Source organism: Pelodiscus sinensis, chromosome 31 (genome assembly GCF_052426305.1).
Source record: "Pelodiscus sinensis isolate ZL-2025 chromosome 31, ASM5242630v1, whole genome shotgun sequence".
NCBI classification, from domain to species: Eukaryota; Metazoa; Chordata; order Testudines; family Trionychidae; genus Pelodiscus; species Pelodiscus sinensis.
Genome location: NC_143082.1, coordinates 3,006,342 through 3,026,177, shown reverse-complemented (window position 1 = coordinate 3,026,177; position 19,836 = coordinate 3,006,342). Strand labels below are relative to the sequence as shown.

General features: G+C 52.4%; 2 protein-coding genes across 4 annotated transcripts in view; both read left to right on the top strand.

Annotated features, from left to right (window-relative positions):
- LOC149520910 (adhesion G protein-coupled receptor E3-like) overlaps nt 1–16,167 on the top strand; it is a 40,744-nt gene extending 24,577 nt beyond the window's left edge. The window contains exons 8-19 of the mRNA XM_089774649.1: nt 1,428–1,532; nt 2,856–3,033; nt 3,568–3,687; nt 7,526–7,728; nt 8,353–8,523; nt 8,689–8,868; nt 9,329–9,609; nt 10,045–10,111; nt 10,884–10,975; nt 11,238–11,406; nt 11,522–11,629; nt 12,835–16,167. Coding sequence (XP_089630775.1) covers nt 1,428–1,532; nt 2,856–3,033; nt 3,568–3,687; nt 7,526–7,728; nt 8,353–8,523; nt 8,689–8,868; nt 9,329–9,609; nt 10,045–10,111; nt 10,884–10,975; nt 11,238–11,406; nt 11,522–11,629; nt 12,835–12,846 — 1,686 coding nt within the window. The 3' untranslated portion in view covers nt 12,847–16,167. The remainder of the gene's footprint in view (nt 1–1,427; nt 1,533–2,855; nt 3,034–3,567; nt 3,688–7,525; nt 7,729–8,352; nt 8,524–8,688; nt 8,869–9,328; nt 9,610–10,044; nt 10,112–10,883; nt 10,976–11,237; nt 11,407–11,521; nt 11,630–12,834) is intronic.
- A 919-nt stretch (nt 16,168–17,086) lies between these two features.
- The window catches only part of LOC102454223 (adhesion G protein-coupled receptor E3-like), a 46,663-nt gene continuing 43,913 nt past the window's right edge, over nt 17,087–19,836 (top strand). For all 3 annotated transcript variants that reach the window (XM_089774656.1, XM_089774654.1, XM_089774655.1), the window contains exons 1-2: nt 17,087–17,265; nt 18,279–18,338. In XM_089774656.1, coding sequence (XP_089630782.1) covers nt 17,235–17,265; nt 18,279–18,338 — 91 coding nt within the window. In that variant the 5' untranslated portion in view covers nt 17,087–17,234. The remainder of the gene's footprint in view (nt 17,266–18,278; nt 18,339–19,836) is intronic.

Genomic DNA, 19,836 nt, shown 5'->3' with positions numbered 1-19,836 from the left:
ATGGAGCAGAGCAGAAGAAAATGTCTTTCATTTGTCTTGTGTCTTGCTCCCAACACTCCTGCTAATACAGCCCAGAATGGTGTTTTCTTTTTTCTTTTTTGCATCAGTGTTGGCTACATCTAAACTGCAAGCCTCTTTTGAAATAGAGCATCTACACTACAACCAGTACTTCTGCTTTTCCAAAAGAGAGCGCCCAGGCAGTCTGCATTTTGCAAGCACAGTTTGCATTACATAGCGCCTTTTTTCTAAAGAGCACTTTCGAAAAAAGGAGTTATTCCTCATAAAACGAGGTTTTCTCTGGTCGAAAAAACTGCTGCGTTCTTTCTATTTACCTTCGAAATAAGGCGGCAGCAGTCTAGACTCAGGGGAAGTTTTTCTGGAAAAAGGCCACTTTTTTTTTTTTTTTTTGAAAAAACCCTGTAGTCTAGACACAGCTTTACATTGGTAGCTCATATTTAGCTTGTGGTCCACTATGACCCTAGATCCCTTTCTACAGTACCCCTTCCTGACAAATGGGTACGTTTGAACCCATTTGTCAGGGATTCTGCCCTGTGTTTTGCCCCACCACTATGGAAATTCCCAGAGAAATGAAGATACTGAACAGAACTGGTCCCAGAACTGATCCCTACCGACCTAACTCAATATGCCCTTCCAGCTTGACTCTGAACCCCTGATAGCTACACTCTGGAACACTTATCCAGCCAGTTATGCACCCACCTTCTAGTAGCTCCATCGAAGTTTAATTTCATTAGTTTGTTTATGAGAAGGTCCCAGGAGACAATACGAAAAGCCTTACTAAAGTCAAGATACACCGCGTGTACTGCTTTCCCCCATCCACAAGGCTTGTTATATCCTATCGACAAAAGCTATCAGGTCGGCTTGGCACAACTTGTTCTTGATAAATTCATGCTGTTACTTATCACCTTAAAGTGTTTTCAAATATAAGCCCTTCCTCTAGCCCCTTCTAAAATATCTGTAGCTTTGCTAGTGACAGGCCCCAAATGTACAGTCCTGATGTTTTCCTGCAGAAGAGCATGGAATCCGCAGAGCATGTACGTGTGATTTCGTCTGCTGATTTTCATGCCTTTTCTTTCACATACTCACCTCCATGTGTGTCTAAATCTTCATTCACTTCCTCTTTCCTCTCCCCTGGGAGTGCTACGTCATCTGCACAAGTCAGGTGCCAGGGTGTCGGTCTCTGGCTGTTTTCTGCAGTGCTGAGCCCTGATGTAGCCCAGCTGCTCTCAGAAACTCTCTCTTTCTCCGCATCAGCCTCAAGCTGTGGGAACAGCACCATGGCACGCGAGTCTGAGAGCAAAGCTTTAGTCACAAAACTGGGGTGACAGACTCAGGCCCCTGCATGAGCCAAACCGCAGCGTGGGTCCCCTCCAGCGCGGAACTCACCCTCTGCCTGGGTCTCTCTGCAGGCAGAGCTGCGCGGGAGCAACAGCGGATTCTGCTCTTTCCTCAATTCGACCTTAAGGGTTTTGAAGTCTGAGTGTGGAGAGGGGAATGTGACATTATCCCTGGAGGTGAGAGACTCCGCCCCTTGGCTGCGCTCTGCCGGCTAGTGCCCCTGTGTGCGCCCCGGAGCCCTGCGTTCTCCTGGGTCGGTTTAGGGGGTTCCTGGGGGTGAGGGAGACACTTTTAGACACTCTTCAGAATAGATCTGTGCCCTCTACTGCTGGGGGGAGCACACGCCCTCTAGTGATGTGTGTTTGCGTGTGTGTGTGTGTGTGTGTGTGTGTGTGTGCGCGCGCACTCATATACATTAGGAACGTTAACTATCAGGTACTTGTGTAAATGTGTAATCGCTTGAGATTTTGGCAAGGGGGCAGGTGGGAGCCGGCAGGTGCCTGTCCTCCCGCACACGGCCTCTGAATAAGAATCAGTGGAGTGGAGCCCACGTGACTCTGCAGGAGCCGGTTCTCGCAGGGAGCCAGCTTCAAAGCCTGCTGCTTCCAAGTGTCAGCTTCCTCCTGCCCCCACCGCGGCTTCACAGACGCCCGCACACATGAAGGGCCGGTTTAAAAGCCGCCTCCCTGCTCCTGCCAGTTCTCCCCCGCCAACCACTGCACTGCGGCCTGATACAGGAGCAGCGGAGGGGGGGAGGGGGACTGAGCCTGTAGTCAGTAGGATTAAGTGATAAAGCCGTGCTTATCGGTTTATTGTGTAGTCGACTATGTGTTGATGTTCCTAATGTACAGGCCTTCTAGTGAGGTGTGTGCTTATGCATGCAGGTACGCGTGCACTCTAGTGGTGTGTGTGTGCATGTGTGTGCTTTGTGCTGTGTGCACGCTGGCCTGTGCCTGTGCATACGCTCTAGTCACGTGACTGTGTTTTTATTATTTTGTGATGTGAGTTCACAGTTGTGTTTATCCACCCACATAAACCCTCCAGTGTGCGGTGCTGCTGTTGTGCATCAGAGGTGCTATACTGCTAACTGACAGTGGGGATTCCCCTTCAGCCCATCAGTCAGTGGCCTGGGATTTCAGGCACCAGGATCTAGGCCCTATTCTCGCTCTGCTGTCAATTTCTGAGCAGCTGAAGGGTGCAGCGTAGGGACGACCCAGGCAGCAGGGGGCTTGTGCCAATGTTGTGCCCGGGCATGGAGGGTGGGGGAGCGGGGCTGAAGAAGGAATGACCAAGGGTTCTAGCCCCGTTTGGCTTCAGGCCCTAGTGGGGCCCCAAATCAGCCTCCATGGTGCCCCTTTGTAAAGGGCTCCCCCTCTGAGAGCTCTGCAGCCCCTGAGCTGGGACAGGCTGTGACACCCAATGCCCCTGGGAAGCCACGGGACGTGGCACCTGATCCCTCGCACTCCTCACTCCCAGGGCCTTTCCTTTCCTGTCCCCAGGAAACCACTCGCTCTTTCAACTCCTTCCTGAACCGCACCTCCCTCGGGTCCAGCATTGGTGAGGGGGAGGTGGCGTCGGCAGTGACCGTCCTGCTGCAGAGCGTGGAACGGGTCGCGCTGGCCGCTGCGCTCCGGTCTCCCAGGCAGACGACACAGAAGATGAGCACAGAGTCTATAGGTGAGAGGGGACGTGTGGCTCTCAGTGCCCCCTGCTGGCTGCTGTGAGCTTCGGGGATATACCCAGTATCCCAAATCCCCGGGAAGGTAGGAGCCGATGTAGCTTTGTGGGTGTGCTCCTGTGTTCATTACAGACCCAGAACAGCATGGCCCCTGGCCAGGGCAGAGAACCCGGCCCCGTATGTGCAGCTGGGAGCAAGAGCAATGCCCGAGAAGGGTATCAATGCAGCACTTGGCATCCCACCGCCAGGGGCTGCCATGCTGAGCCAGGCGCCTCCCCTCACACCCACGACTCCCCCTGCTGGGGAGGAAGAAGCCCCAGACAGACGCCGGCAGAGTAGGGGAAGGGGATATGGGGGAGTGATCAATGGAACTTGGGGGGCTCTAATCTTCCCCGAAGCATGCAATAGCTGTGAACCCCACAGGTCCTAGTGGAGTAGGGGGTGTGTGGATCTGGCCCAGGAAAGATGGATTCTCAGGGAAGGGGTTTCACAGCGAGGGGCTCTGTCATTCACCCCACCCTGGTCTCTTCCAGCTATCGAGACACGGCTGATCACAGGGAACTGCAGCCAACACAGTGAGGCCTTCCGGCTGAGCGCACAAGGGGAGACGATGGAAGTGCACTGCACTACGGTCACCCACGCAGCCACGCAAGGTACCAGCCTGGGATGGAGACACCTCGGGCCCAAACTGCAGCCCAATGCACACCCATAATCCCCCATTCCTCCCTCCCTCCTCATTGGTCCCCAGTCCAGGCATTGGTCTCTGTGTCTGGCACTGGAGTGCTCCTTGCTGGCTTGTGCGTCTCAGGCAGTGGGGCAAAAGAACATAAACAGAACAGCAGAGCGGCCAGACTGGGTCAGACCAAAGGCCCATCCAGCCCGGGGTCCTGTCTGCACAGTGGCCAATGCCAGGTGCCCCAGAGGGAATGAATAGAACAGGAAACCACCAAGTGATCCCTCCTGTGTCACCTGTTCCCAGCCTCTGACAAACAGAGGCCAGGGACACCCTCCCTACCCATCCTGGCTAATAGCCATTGATGGACCTGGCCTTGATGAATTTATCTAGTTCTTTTTCGAACCCTGTTAAAGTCCAAGTCTTTACAACGTCCTCTGGCAAGGAGTTCCACAGGTTGACTGTGCGTTGCGCGATGAAGTAGTTTCTTTTCTTTTCTTTTCTTTTCTTTTCTTTTCTTTTCTTTTCTTTTCTTTTCTTTTCTTTTCTTTTCTTTTCTTTTCTTTTCAACCTGCTACCTAATTAATTTAATTTGGTGACCCCTAGTTCTTATAACTTTTCTTTATTCACTTTCTCCACCCCAGTCACGATTTTGTAGACGTCTCTCATATCCCCCTTTGTTTCATTTTTTTTTAAGATGGAAAGTCTCAGTCTTTTCAATCTCTCTTCATTTGGCAGCATTCTTGAGTTGCAATTGCTAATTTAGTCCCCATCATTTTGTACGTATAGATGGGATTATGTTTTCCGATCTGCATTATTTTGCATTTATAAATTTTAAAATTCATTTGCCGTTTTCTTGCCCAGTCATCTACTTGTGTGAGATCCATTTGAAGCTCTTCACATTTGCTTTGGAATTCACTTTCTTGAGCAGTTTAGCGTCATCTGCAAATTTTGTCACCTCGTTTACCCCTTTCTCCAGATCATTTACAAATATGTTGAGTAGGACTGGTCCCAGTACAGGGCCATGTGGGACACCACCAGTTACTTCTCTCTATTGTGAGAACTAACCATTTATTCCTACTCTTTGTTTCCTGTCTTTGAACCAGTTATCAATTCCTGAGAAGACCTTCCCCCTCATCCCGTGACAACTTACTTTACTTAAGAGCCTTTGATGAAGGACCCTGTCAAAGGCTTTCTGGAAATCTAAGTACAATATGGCTGTGTCTACACTGGCAAGTTATTCCGGAAAATCAGCCGCTTTTCCAGAAAAACTTGCCAGCTGTCTACACTGGCCGCTTGAATTTCCAGAAAAGCACTGACGATCTAATGTAAAATCATCAGTGCTTTTCCGGAAAAACTATGCTGCTCCCATTCGGGCAAAAGTCTTTTTCTGGAAAACTGTTCGGCTACGTCTAGACTGGCCCCTTTTCTGGAAGAGGCATGCAAAGCAGGCAAGTCAGAATAGGGAAATCCGCGGGGGACTTTGAAGTAGGAATAAGAGATCCTCCAGAAAAGGGCATTATTCCGGAGGATCGCGCCAGTCTAGATGCTCTTTTCTGGCTTTTCCCCAAGCCGGAAAAAAAGCGGCAGCCATGTTTATTTAAATCCCGCGGGGGATATTTAAATCCCCCGCGGATTTCCCTATTCTGACTTGTCTGCTTTGCATGCCTCTTCCGGAGAAGGGGCCAGTCTAGACGTAGCCTTCCGGAAAAGGGCCAGTGTAGACAGCACAGTAGTGTTTTCCGAAAAAAAGCCCCAATCGTGAAGATGACGATTGGGGCTTTTTTGCGGAAAAGAGTGTCTAGATTGGCCACGGATGCTTTTCCGGAAAAAGTGCTTTTCTGGAAAAGCGACCTGCCAATCTAGACACGCTTTTCCGAAAATGCTTTTATGGGAAAACTTTTATTGGAAAACTTTTATTGGAAAATCATGCCAGTGTAGACGTTGCCTATATGTATTGGATCCTTTGGTCCACATGCTTGTTGACCCCCTCAAAGAACTCTAGTAGATTAGTAGAAATCACCTTTACAGAAATCATTTTGGCTTTTCCCCAGCAAATTCTGTTCATCGATGTCTGTGACAATTCAGTTCTCTATTATAGTTTCAACTACTTTCCCCTTTTCTGACGTTAGACTTCCCGGTCTGTAATTGTAAGGATCACTTGTAGAGCCCTTTTTAAATATTAGCTATCTTCCAGTCATTGGTACAGAAGATGATTTAAAGGGCAGGTTACAAATCACAATTAACAGTTCTGTAATTTCACATTTAAATTCTTTCAGAATTGGGTGAATTCCAAATTGTCTCGGTGTTTGTTCCTCTTTATCAATTTCTTCCAAAACCTTCTCTAATGACACCTCAATCTGGGACTATTTGTCAGATTTGTCACCTAAAAAGAATGGCTCAGGTTTGGGAATCTCCTTCACATCCTCAGCCATAAAGAGTGATGCAAAGGATTCATTTAGTATCTCCACAATGACCTTATCTTACTTCTGTCACTGTGGTCACTATTTCCACGCGGTCCACCTCTAGTCACCTCTTGGACCAGATCGTGCGCGCCACTTGGGACTAAATCAGGAATTGTCTCTCCCCTTGTGGATTCCAGAACAGCTGTCAGAAGAAGCAGACATTTAAGGCAGGGCTACTCAGCTTTGGAAGCCCCAGGGGACACAGTGATACTCACAGCACATGCCGAGGGACAAAACTTAGGTGTGGTTGCATATACATGCAAAGAATATTCAAACATTGGTGAATAGCTCATTTGAAACAGAGGGGCGTGAATATAAAAATTAAGATGAGACACTCAGGCCCCATTTCAGTCAGTTCTGCTGATATTAATAAAATGCAATATTTACCCAGTTTCCACCCATCTGACAGCACTTTTAATGAGCAACGGCAGTCCAGGAATGTAACTACTAAAACGCACGTCAACAGAAGACCTTTCTATTGGCTACTTTTTTGTTTTGGCTCCCACCTGCGGGCCGCGTGTTGAGCCCCACGTAAACCCAAACCACACTGCGTGCTGCAAACAAAGGGGCTGTGGGTCGCATGTTGAGTGGCCCTGATTTAAGGACTCAAGAAACTTTATCTCTGCAGCCCATCCTGAGGTGACATTTACCCAGTCAGTATGGAGTCACTGAAATCCTCCGTGATTACTGAGTTTTGTATTTTAACAGCCTCTTTCATCTCCTCTAGCAGTTCCTAGTCACTGTCCCTATCTTGGTCAGGGGCCTGGTAAAACATCCCTGCTGCTGTATTCCTGTTATTGAAGCATGGAATGAGTAACCATAACGATTCTAAGGAACAGTTTGGTTCATTTACAACTTTTACTCCATTTGCGTCGACGTTGACTTTCACCTAGAGTGGCATGGAGTGAGCCTGCGTTCCTGGGTGTCCCACGTGGAGCCTAAGCAGAGAGGCGCGGGGGGCACAGAGGGGAGATGGCTCAGGGGAGGGTCTCTGGTATGAAGCCTAGCTAGACCCTCACATAGGAATGTGGGTTGGTGGGGTAACAGGTACCCTCAGCTCCATTTTCAGCACTTCTAATCCTCCACCCCATGAGATACTCGTCTCTGGCCAGCCCCTCTCTGGGTCTTGCTGAGAAAAACCACATCTTCATCTCGGCTTCCTGCAGCAACACACTGCCAGCCGGGGGCATTCCTGGGGGCTCTGAGGGAGGGGGTAGCGTGGTCCAGTGGCTGAACTGAGCGAGTTGTGACCAGGGCTCCTGGGTTCCATTCCCAGCTCTGCCTCAGACTCCCTGTGACCCCTGGGCACCTGCCTGGGTCATCCCCACAACATGAGATTATCTCCTCTCCCAGGGCACTTGGGGGCTGCTGCTTTTATTGCCTACTCCTCCCTGCACTCCACCATCAATGCGAGACTTCCCAGCTCAGGCAGTGTGTGGGCTGGGGGGATGCTGGAGAAGAGTCATCTCGGCTCCAGGGTGGTGAGTGGAGCTGTCGGAGACGGGGGACCCATTTGCCTCTCCAGACCTGCAAACTTCACCCTGCACCATCAACAGGTGCGTGGAGGGAAATCCCCTCGCTCTGCTCCATGTTGGGGCCTCCACAGGGGCACAGAGAAGGCTCCATCTCCTGCCGGGCATTGGGATGGTGCTGCCTTTCTGGCTCCCAATGGCTGGAGAAACTGAGGCCTCCTTTTTCCTGAGGGGCTGGAGCTGTTTGACTGGAGGAGGATACCAGGGGTCGCACGGTGGCCGTGCAAAGTGCCCTGGGGGAACCGCACCGCTTGGCTCACCCTGAGGCGGAATAAAGCCTCTTTCTAGAGCCAGTGGGCTCAGGGCAGTGGGGTGAAACTCTTCGGCACGGTAGCGAAGTGGTTAGTGCGCCTGTGTGCACGCCGCACCGCCCTCTGCTGGATGCAGCCAGAGCTGCTCAGCCGTGTGCCACACGCCTTCCACAGCTCACGGCTGGCAAGGATTTCCCTTTGGCTCCAGGAGCAGGGCCTGTGCTCTGGGAGTGGCAGGAGCCGCATTCTCTCTCCCCGGTCACTGCAAGGTGTTTAGGGAGTACTGGGGGCCATGTGGGGAGAGCCGTGGAGCTGAAGGTGGCTCGGATGTGATAGACACGTGATCACAGAAACGACTGTCTGTGCTCCTGTAAGGAGGGTTCTCTCGTGTTTCCAGCCCAGAAAGGAGCAGGAAGTGGCTCTCTGCGTCTACTGGGAGTTTGAGGCCGGCAAAGGGAGCTGGTCTCCAAACGGCTGCACCACCCTGCACGTGAACAGCACCCACACGACCTGCAGCTGCGACCATCTCTCCAGCTTCGCCATCCTAATGGCTCCCAGCGCAGTGACGGTATCTCCCCTTGAGACTCGGCTCCCCGGGCTGGACCCTGAGCTCCGCGCTCAGCCTGAGCTTGGCAAAGCTGCCCCGGGAGAGACGGAGGCTTTGTGGGGAAAAGGCTGAGTGGGACCCAAGGGCTGGGCTGGCTAATGGGGATTCTCCTTTGCTGTGTTACAGGAGAGTCGCCCACTGACCATCCTCACCTACGTGGGCCTGAGCGTCTCCCTGCTGTGCCTCCTCCTCGCCATCCTCACCTTCCTCCTGTGCCGCTCCCTCTGGAACGTCAGCACCGCCCTCCACCTGCAGCTCTGCCTCTGCCTCTTCCTGGCCGACCTGCTCTTCCTCACCAGCCAGGGGGTACGGCCCCATTCCCCCCGATCGGCCCCTCCGCTCGCAGCAGGGCTGGGGTGTGCGGCTGTGAACCCCCGGGGCTCCCTGGGTTCTGGGTGTGCAGGACACAGGCAGGATTCCGGGGGGACGTTCCCACTCCCTGTGAGGCTCCTTTACACTGGGCACAGGAGCCTCAGTCTCACTGTCCCCAGGAATTTGATCAGTCCTGTCCCTGTCGCCATCTCCCTGGACCGTGATTCCTCTCCTAGGTGACTTGCCCAGGGCTCACTCGGGGGATGTGCGGCAGAGTCAGAAACAGAACCTGGCTCCCCTGAGCCCTGCTCTGCTGCTCTAACCAATAATCTCTGCTGCCTTCCTGCATCCACAATGTGCAGCCCCCCCCCCCTAGACTGAGGAACCTGCCGGCTCTGCAGCGCTGTAACTGGCGAGCTGTGTTAACAAGAATCCTGGTGTGGCCCCCATGCAGGTCTCCCCCATGTCCAGCCGTTCCCGTTCCAGATGCAGTGTCTCTGTGGCCTGTGCGGTCATTGCCGGCCTCCTACACTACCTCCTCCTGGCCTGCTTCACCTGGATGTTCCTGGAGGGGCTGCACCTCTTCCTCACGGTCAGGAACCTGAAGGTGGTGAATTACACCAGCGCCAGCCGGTTCAAGAAGAGACACATGTACCCGTTTGGCTACGGATTCCCAGCCCTGATCGTGGCTATTTCTGCCGCAGTGAATCCTAAAGGCTACGGAACTTCCGAGCAGTAAGTGCAGCGCCCACCGCGAAGGGGAGCTGGGATGTGGCCTCCGTGTCTATAGCCTGCATTGCCCTGCTCACCCTGCCTGGGAGCTGTCCCCCTGGGGCCCTCCCTCCGCCCCAGGAACACTGACTCTCCCCCAGCACAGTAGCTAAGTTGCCCACGTGCCAGGCAGCTCCAGTCCTCGTCCCACTGATGCTGCAAAACAAGCTAGGAAGGTCCAGGCTGAGTTTGTGGTGCTGGGGAGAAACGTACCTCTGTACCGTGGGCAAATCCCTGAGGGTCTCCCCTCTAAAGCAAGCAACTCTACTAAAGGAGGGTGGGGCGTGGTCTAGAACCACCTGCTGGTGTAAATCAATGTCACGTCGCAGGGCAGTGATCACATTCCTGTCCCGACGCTCTCACGTCGGGGGTAATGCGCTTCTTCCTCCCTGCCTGTAGCTGCTGGCTCAGCCTGGACAGAGGCTTTCGCTGGAGTTTCCTGGGGCCAGTCTGTGCCATAATCCTGGTGGGTACCTCACAGAACCCCAGCTCCCTTCTCCCACCTCGGCAGCCCCACTGATTTCAGGAAGCAGGGAGGAGAAGGTGTTTCAATAAAACACAAGAAAGCCCCAGTTAGGACCCACCTGGCTCATCCACTTTGGCCGGTCGCAGGATCTGTCCCTGTGCCCTGTCCCCAGCCCACAGCCTTTACTCGGGCACAGCTACCAGAGACGTCAGCAGGAGCTTGGCCAAGAGACAGAAAGTCTGGTCCAGTCTAGCTAATGGCCCAAGGAATGGGGAAGGGAGAGGGCTACACTATACCGTGATTATGTGTGGCCGGGAGAGTGGGAGGGGGGGGCGGAACACATGTCCCTAAATGTTCCACCCTAGCCCGTGGGGAAGTAGGATGGGTCGAGGGAACAGGAATTTCTTACAGCCGGAAAGTTCAGGAAATATTCTAGAGGCAAGATCTGGACTCTCTGAGCCAAATCCTGCTCAGTTACACCAGTGTGAACCCTATTTACTCCACTGGAGTGGCTCCATATTGAACACTGAGCAGAATCTGGCCTCTGTGATCCCATTGATCCTTCTCAGCCTTGGCTGTGCCATCCGCTCCGTGTGTAGGCAGAGACCGAGCGCTGCCGGGGACCTTACAGGAGAGGGATGATTCCCCCAGGCCATGTCCCATCCCAGTTCTGCAGCATTCGGCTCGGTCCCCTGGGATCGTTCTCTGACTGAGCTGGACTGACCGGCCCCGGACGGGACATTTCACAGGAAACATTTCCCGCTGCCCACAGATAAATGTGACGTTCTTTGCCCTGACCCTGTGGATCCTGAGAAGCAGTCTGTCCTCCCTCAATGCGGATGTGTCCACCCTCAGAGGCCACAGGTGAGAAGGCATCGGAGCAGTTGTGGAGGGTCAGGTGTCTTGGTTTGGATGTTCCTGGGCATGGAGAGGGAGTGAAGGACTGCAGGAGAGGGGCAGCGTATCTAGGATCCATGGGAACGAGGCCCATTGTGTTCGCATTGACAGTAACCCCGTCCCACACAGGAAAGCAGGGCTGGTAGGTCCATCCCACCCTGGCCAGATCCTGCTGACCCCGATGCTCCCCACAGGGTTGTTGTAACGGGCTCTCTCTGCCTTTCTCCAGACTAATGACCTTTAAAGCCATCGCCCAGCTCTTCATTCTGGGCTGCACATGGATCCTTGGTCTTCTCCAAGTCGGCCCAGCAGCCACGCTCATGGCGTATTTATTCACCGTCATCAACAGCCTGCAGGGAGCCTTCATCTTCCTGGTGCACTGTCTCCTCAATCGCCAGGTAAGGCCCATGGCCCGTCAGCGCCCACCCAGCTCCTTCACCAGCCCCACGACGGCCATGTCTGATCTCGTCAGAGTTCCTTACGCGGTGCAGTGACCATGTCCTTGACTCCCAGGTGAGAGAGGAGTACAGGAGATGGATCAGGGGATTCCGACCACCCGGCAGGAAATCTCAGACAGACGATCTCTCCATGTCGACTGTCCCCACCACTGGCACTAAGGCGGTAAGAGATCCTCTGGTTTGCTCCTACACCCGCCTGCGACACCGTCCCCTCTAGCTTTGCTGTACAGGTGCTTTGCCCTGTGAGAGACCCGCGATTTGTTATGAGCCATCTGGGCACGTCCTTGGTCTCTCTCCAGGGGCGTCCTCCATCCTAGGCACAGCACAGAATGGCCTTTCCCATGCCCCCGCAGACCCTTCCCTAGGCTCTATGGTGAGTTCCAGGGATCACTTGCTTGGGGCAGGCGGGTGCTGGCTCTGGCAGTGTAATGATCTGAATATCTCCCAGCGTCCCCTGGGACGGAAGCCTTGTGAGTGCAGACGACCCATCCCCTCGAGCAGTCAGCACCATGGAGAGTTTCCCAGGGCTTTGTGTGTCGCCTCCCTGGGAAAACCTGCCTGTTTGCACAGAATGACCTCCATGCCCTTGGTATCTCTCTTCATGTCCCTGCTTTTCTGGCCAGGTGGAACCCTGCTGCCATGTGGAATCGGCAGCAGCCAGGCTCGGGGTCAATCCCTCGGGGTCCAGTGCGGACCAGAACTGGCTGGAGCCCCCAGCCACTAATGTGGTAAAACTTAACACCAACCCAGATGCCTCCAGGAGGCAACACGCTCCCCCCGCTGCAAGCCCTGAGTCTGTGTAACAAAGGGAACTTTTAATAGAAAGGGGGAAAGAACCGAGCATTCATCTGGGAAATCCAGCAATAGACACGGACTCCATGAGTGCTTGGGGGCTGGTCCACCCACTGGGAACAACCTGTTCAGTGCCCAGCACCCACTAGCAGCTCCCCCGTCAGCTATCTCCTCAATCAGCTCCTTGAGCATTCTGGGATGCATTTCATCAGGCCCTGCCATTTCCACATTTTCTGAAAAACGGACTGACCCTTTCCTCGGGCTTCCTCTCACTTCTAATGTATTTCTAGAATGTTTTTTTTTGTCGCCCTTTATGTCTCCAGCCAGTTGGAGCTCATTTTGTGCCTTGGCCTGTCTAACTTTACCCCTATATTCTTGTGCTATTGGCCTATCTCCAGCCTTTGTTCTTTGACGTAGCTTCCTCTTTTGGAAGGATTCCTTTGTGATTTTTAAATAATTCAAGATCTCGTGAACAGCCTCCTGCTTTCTCCACCTTCTGAAACTTTTTAAAAAAGGTCTCCAGGACATTCCAAGAACTTGCTGGATAATTTGTGCCGTGCTGTGTTTTCCCAACAGATGTCTGGATAGTGGGAGTCCTCCATCACCAAGTCCCGTGCTTTGGATAATTTTGTTAGTGGATCTTCAGAGTAGAATCTCAGGGGAAGGAATCCCCACAAGGGGATCTTCCCTGGGACACTACAAGGCCTAGTGGTTGAGGAGAGGGAAAGGGAAACCGGCTGAACCAGTCTTACAGATCATGCCTGGAGGGCATGTAGCCTGCTGGTTCAGAGCTCTGCTCTCCCCCCCGCCACTCCCATCCAATCCACTTGAGTCTGGAGGGGAAAGACTTGTTCATCCGAGATTCTGTACAATGACAGTGTCTCTCCTGTAAGCACTGGCATCATATTTTACAAATCCTCCATTTAGGGTTAACATGGTTTGTGACCCCACAACAGTCAAATTAGTGACAACAGGCAAAATTCCGTTCTAACAACTGAGCATCCATCAGGCCTGTAGCACTGACTGAACTGGATTTACACAAGCACACCCAGGATCTCTCTCCCATTCCAGCATGAATTGTATTTACATGACAACATTTGAACACCTTACAGGGCTAAACCACTGAGTGAGCATGACCACACCCAGGATTTCCTTCCCCTCCAACTGGCTGCATTTGAAGCATTGATTCAGAACCTGCTCACTCAGAAATATGGGCCCGTTTTACTGGATGACTAATGAAGGGCCGATTGGTGACCCTGAAGCTGAGGCAAGCACCCCAGAAGATCCCACCGAAACCAGAACGTGACAGAAAGAGCCCCAAGATGCTGGTGCAGTGATAAATGAAAGCAATCTGGAGATAACCCTTTATTGCCAGGTCACTGATCCCAGCACAAGGCAGCAAAACTCGCAAGCGTGTCTGAGAAGGAATTCTATAACAGATGGGGTGTCTTGCATTGGGTTCTGTCATGCAAAGCCTCAGAGCATCAGATCGTGAGCGACAGAATCCTGCTTCCCTGCTGGCCATGACATTGGTCCAAGCTACAGGCAGGAGTGGGATGTGAGGGGGTGGGTTCGGGGTGTGGGTGCAAAGGCTGCTTTTTACGTTATATTCTCAATAAACAAATCGCATTGCCTTTTTCCCTGAAAAGATCCCGTCTGCTTTTTATATGCCCTGTGGGGTTTGAGATGCTGGTTGACAGCCGCCTCTGTGTTTCCTAGCTAAGTGTCAGTGTTCAGGCACTTATTACACTGGGCCATTTTAAAGTTACAAGCTGATCCGGAAACACCCCTCAGGAGCCAGAGTCCTTCGGTTTGTCCCTGCATGGTAAGCTGAACGTTGGTGTTTGCAGTGCTGCTGCCTTTACTGTTGCTTTGGCTCAGGTTAAGTTCCCCTCTGCCGACAATCACCTTTGAATCCCTCATTGGTTTGTGGTATGAGAAATGTCAGGGGACAGTTGGCAGGTTCCAAGGACACAGTGGAATGGTCCCACCCTGGTCTGGCAGCGTCTGTGCTAGAACAACAGGAAACAAGCCCATAGCTGGGACCCTCCTTCCAGATGCGGCTGCGGTATCCTCTCATGGTGAGGATGCCTCTCTGGGGAGGGGAACTCCAGTTATTAGGCAGAGACAGGTGTCAGTAATGGGGGGTTGATCATTAGAAACAGACACCTGGGTTTGCAATGACCAAAAGTACCACGTGGTATCTTGCCTGCTGGGTGCAAATGTCGTGGCTCTCTCGGGATATCTAAGACAATTACAGGCCAGTAAACCTGATTTCAGTACCAAGCACACTGGTTGAAATGACATTAAAAACAGAATTGTCAGAGACACCTGGGAAAATGATTTGTTGGGGGGAATCGTCAACCTAGTTTCTGTAAATGGAAAACAGGCCTCACCAATCCAGCAGAATTCTTTGAGAGGCCCAACAAGCATGTGGACAAGGGTGTTCAAGTGGATCTAACATGCTTAGATTTTCTGAAAACCTTTGGCAAGGTCCTTCACTAAAGTCTTGTAAGCAAAGTAAGTTGTCTTGGGGCGACAGAGAAGATCCTCTCATGGATCCAGAACAAGTTAAAAGATAGGAAACCAAGGGTAAGAATTAATGGTCAGTTTTCTGAAATGAGAGGTGTGAATAGTGGGACTATTTAACATATGACCAGGGAAAAGCAGCAGGGTTTGTATTTAAGTGTTTAGTTAAGCATGATTCTCATGATTGTTTGTGAAAGCCATTGAAGATGGAGTCAGTGAACGCCATTTTGAGCAGAGGGCCTGTCAGCAGCTAGAGAAGGCCGAGCTGAGCTGAGCTGGTTCTTACCGGCTGGAACCGGTTTTTCCCGCTGGAACGGCCCCTGAACATTCCATCACCTCAGAGGTTTCGCGCCACAGAAGCGCTACCAGGCATAGGCGGCGAGGCATATGGGCTCGTGGTGCCCATGCTCCAGGAATATTCAGAGCCGGGGACCCTGCTCCACCAATTTTTGGAGCTGGGTCTCTCCCCTGGCTCCCATCCCACTGGCTGCTCATCCTCCCCCCCAGCCCTGGAGCCTTGTACTAAGGACTTAGTTCGAGTTAACGTTTGACTGCTGCGTGTAGCCGCGGGCAGTTAGTTCGGACTAGGGGGATTTAAAAATGGTGCCTGGACGGGAAGATGCAAATAAAGCACAGGATATTTAAATCCCAGGCTTCATTTGCAACTTTGAATGCCTACATTAGCTCTAGTGTAGACATACCCTGAGAGTGATGCAGGGGAGGGCGGCCAAACATTTTTTTTGCTTGGGGCGGCACAACCCTAGAGTCCTGGCCTGCACACAGCACCCATCAGCGCCTCTAAGTTGTCAAAGGGGTTTATCACTTTTGGGGTCTTTACTGGCCAAAGAGGGGTTTGGGCCCAGGCGACATTCCTCCCTGCTAGACTCCCTGCTCTCTTGTACGGCTCCCGGTTGAGTTAGGGATGTGCACTATTGTTGTTCGATTATCATTTGAATTCTCACATTTTCCCAATTATTGTAATTTAATCCCTTAATACAGTTGTGAAACTTACCTGCAGTGTCCTTCATCACACTGGGAGGGTGCCCAGAGTAATTATTCCCTCCCGGTGAGAGACACAGTGAAAGGGGGCTTGCATCCTCTGAACCTGGGGCTACCCTGATACTGGGGTCACCTTCTAGCTTCCTGTTTTTCCTAGTTACCTTTGTCACCTGGGTAACAGGGGGATATGATAGAGGTCTCTGACGGGGATGGCTGACACGTGGACAGCACCATCTCCCAGATCAGTAGCCTCGTTGTGATCTGGAGAAAGATCTGCTTTCCTGTTTGTTTCTTGTTCAGAAAAGCCGCTTCTCAGAAAATGAGGTGGCATTAGAGCTTCCCCACGTTAGATGCCCATTAAGAACCCCAGCCCATTGAAATCTCTGACCAGTATGTCAGCAACCAGCCAGTCGGTGTGGGCTCATCTTAAGTTTTCCTGAAAAAAGGATTAAGAGGGTTAATTGTGACCAGAGCCATAACACTTGTTAATATTAGCAAGACGGAAGGATCAGTGGCCAGGATAGGGAAACAATAGCCGTGTTATCAAAAATTACTGAGCTGAGGTAAATCTATGCATTTTGGTGGTGCCAGACAAAGTTCACACTAAAGCACTTAAGAAACTAGGCAAAGCAACCTCTGAACCATTGGTGACAATCTTCCAGCTCTCATGGAGAAAGAGAGAGTTTCCTAACAAGGCCAGACATGGTGCCTGTCTTCAAAAAAGAGCAAAATTGGGGAATGATGAAGCAACCAATTTATTAAACCTTTGAGGATGATAAGGTGATAAGCAACAGCCAACATGGATTTTTTGAGAGCAAATCATACCAAAGCGAGGCAATTTCCTTCATAGGCACCCAGCCTCGTGGGTGGGGCCCAAAAGTAGTACAATTTCAAAAGTATTTTCTGATTCTAACTAAGGAAACCTGCTAGTTTCCTCTTGTCCACATGGAGGTTGCAAGGCTGGTCGGGGAGGTATGGAGACTCACTGGCTCAGTAGCAGAACTGCAGAAAAGGTTTCTTTTGGGGGTGTGGAGTCCCTGTCAGTGCAGGCTTTAAGAACAGGTTGGGCACACACCTGCCAGGGATGTTCTAGGTCCGCTTGGTCCTGCCTCAGCACCTGGAGGTGGATCGTTCGAGCTCCTTAGGTCCCTCGCAACTCTCCATTTCTGATTCAGTGAAATGAGGCTGGGCCATCTGCACTGTGCTCGGTTTTCCCCATTGGGTCTCACTGCAAAGTAACGGAGTATGGGGCTGGCAGATGAGGGAGGCAGCAGGAGGGAGGGCAGGGCAGGCTGGACAGTGTTTTGCTGTGTCCATACTCTAGGTTGATATGATCTGAAACAAGGGCTTGAGTCACTTTGGCTTCCTGCCTAATTTCTCCAAAATAAGGAAGCTGCAAAGCTCAGAGCCCTCAGAGCTCAACCGCTCCTGAGAGTGTCGGAGCCACCATGGGACCCCGCGGGGACGTGCGTCCATTGGGTGAGTGGAACAAAGTCCATGGGCTGGACTCAAGGGTGGGGCCCGGAGAGCCCAGAGGGGTCCATGTGTCCATCTGCACGAGAGCTGGAAGGTGTGTGCTCCAGTGGGGGAAGACACAGCTGGGTTAGCTCTCGTCTAGCTGCGTGCTACACAGAGAAGTGTCCCCACAGCGGGGGAAGGGGCTAGCTGCCCTGAGTGCCTACCTGTGGCCTTGGACAGGGATGTGGTCGGGGCAGGGAGCCTCTCCAGTTACTTGCCCAAACATGGCCACACTTCTCTTCCTCACACGCCAGCTGGTCAGAGCAAGCCCAGTCTCCTAGAGCTCGAATTTACACCTACATTGATGTGACAGACAATCTCCTCTGCTCCCTCCTCTGCTCAAGTTGCATCAATGGAGACTTCATCCAGGCTTGCTGAAACACCCTTAGATTTAACCGTCAGATTCCTGGGGCTGGCTCAGAGGGACTCACCGTGAGACCAGAGCATGGATGGGTCGAAGATGCTTCCAGCCGCGTTCACAACCACTGAATCCCGGGGATAACTTCAGATCAGTCTGGTGCCTGCAAGCAGCCTAAATCCTTCCCCAATTCCTCCTGAAGCATCCCTGGTCCAAGGGACCATTCAGCAGCTGGCAATAGCCAGAGCATAGAAGTATCTTGGCCCTACGACTCATCTTTGGGCAGCTGCTGTGCCCAGGGTTTGGGGGTGGGGGCATAACATGGAGCCAGTGCACAAGGGGAATTTCGAGATAGCGGAGTAAGCCAGCTTGCGGGAGTAGCACAAAGCCGGGGTTCCTGCATTTACTATGGTATAAACAGTTATTAATGGAAGAACAGACTTCATTGGATTTACACTAGAATCACAATGGAGTCATGCAGCAAAATTTGGTCCCTGTACAAGGGCCAAGAGATGTCTCTGTCTCTGTCTCTGTCTCTGTCTCTGTCTCTGTCTCTGTGTTGCTCGTTTCTGTTTGGATAACATTTACAAACACATTTATTTTTCTCTCTCTCAAGTGTTTCTCATCGTGGTCCTTGTCCCCCCTCTGCCTCCAGGGAGCACTCAAGGCTCATTGGGTAAGTTCCCAGGCTGGGGGAACAGAAAGCAAATCCGCAGGGGACGCGTTTGTTCCCATCACAGAAGCCCCACGCAGAATGTGTCTCTGCTGTTAAAGCTGATACAGGAGAGAGGGGGGACAGCTCTCGATGGGGTCTTGGCTCTATAGTGGAGCTGGGGTCCTTGGATCTGGGTCACTAGAAACAGCTGAATGTTTGCGGGGGGTTAAATCTATTTCTGACGTGGTCACTGCCGTATGCTGGGCTAAGGTCACATATTGCATGCTCAATGGGTATGATTCACATTAGATACGTTAATATTGCTCGTATGCACTGAATGCCTATAACACCGTGTTGTGTGCTCACTTCTAGCAGCTGCCTGGCCCGAACTGGCCTATGTGTTTCGATACATTTGTTCCCCTGTGCTAAGTGTCCCATTCTCCTTTGAGCGATTGCTCACGCCCATTCCATGTAGGTGTGTGCGTGCAGTGTGCACGTGTTGTCAGAAATGTTTCCCCTAGCAGCACCCGTCGGGCCTGCAGAGGAGCCCCCTGGAATGACACCGTTATACTAGCCAGCCCTGCTCAACCCTTGGCCCCCCTCCCTCAGAAAATCCCCACCCTGAGATAGTCCCCAAAGACCCCGAATCTTTCCCCGACCAAGGGTCCCCACATTCGCTCCCCTGCATACTGCCCCCGCAACGTCCCCACAACCTGATTAATGGTGCGACGCTCACCTCGCCAAATCTAACACTCAACCCACCTAAACCACCGGTCCAACTACAGAGTGAGCGTCCCCACCAAACCCCCCATCCGCTAACCAGATAACCACCCCACTGGCCGACTACATCCGGGGCCCCACACCCCCCCTTTTATTCGCTACGGGCTCACAACTAGCCACGCTCCAAACCCCCCCGCCGCACGCCTCCCCGTCCCTCGGGAACAACCTACTCTATGCACTCCTCAATGAAGGGCCTCGGACATTATTCCAGAGGAGGAAGGCTCCCCGCTAGCGGGCCCCCCCGGGGGCCCAAACGCCCCACCGTGGGCCATAAACCCAGGCCCCCAGGGGCTAGATCCCCCCTAACGCCGTAACCCAAACCGGCTACCAGATGTACCCATTCACTAACCCATACTTGTTGCAAAAAGTGTCTATTGTAATGTATGTATTGTTTGTCTCTAAACATTCTCTAATAAACGTCATTCTGTTGAGAAAAAAAAGGGGGGAGACCAAAGTTGTTGAGAAAAAAAATAGTGTGACCCCTTTGATTGGGGGGCGAGCTGGGGGTGCCTGGCTCTGAGGGAGGGGGGAGTGCATGAGGATGGGGGCATTGAGGGTGCTTGGCTCTCCAGGAGGGGAATTGGCTGAGGGGAGCTGGGGCACTTGATTCTGGAGGGGGGGGCGAATTGGGATGGGGGGGTGCTGAGGATGCCTGGCTCTGGGGAGGGGGATTGGTTGAGGAGAGCTGGGGGCACTTGATTCTGGAGGGGGGGGCGAATTGGGATGGGGGGTGCTGAGG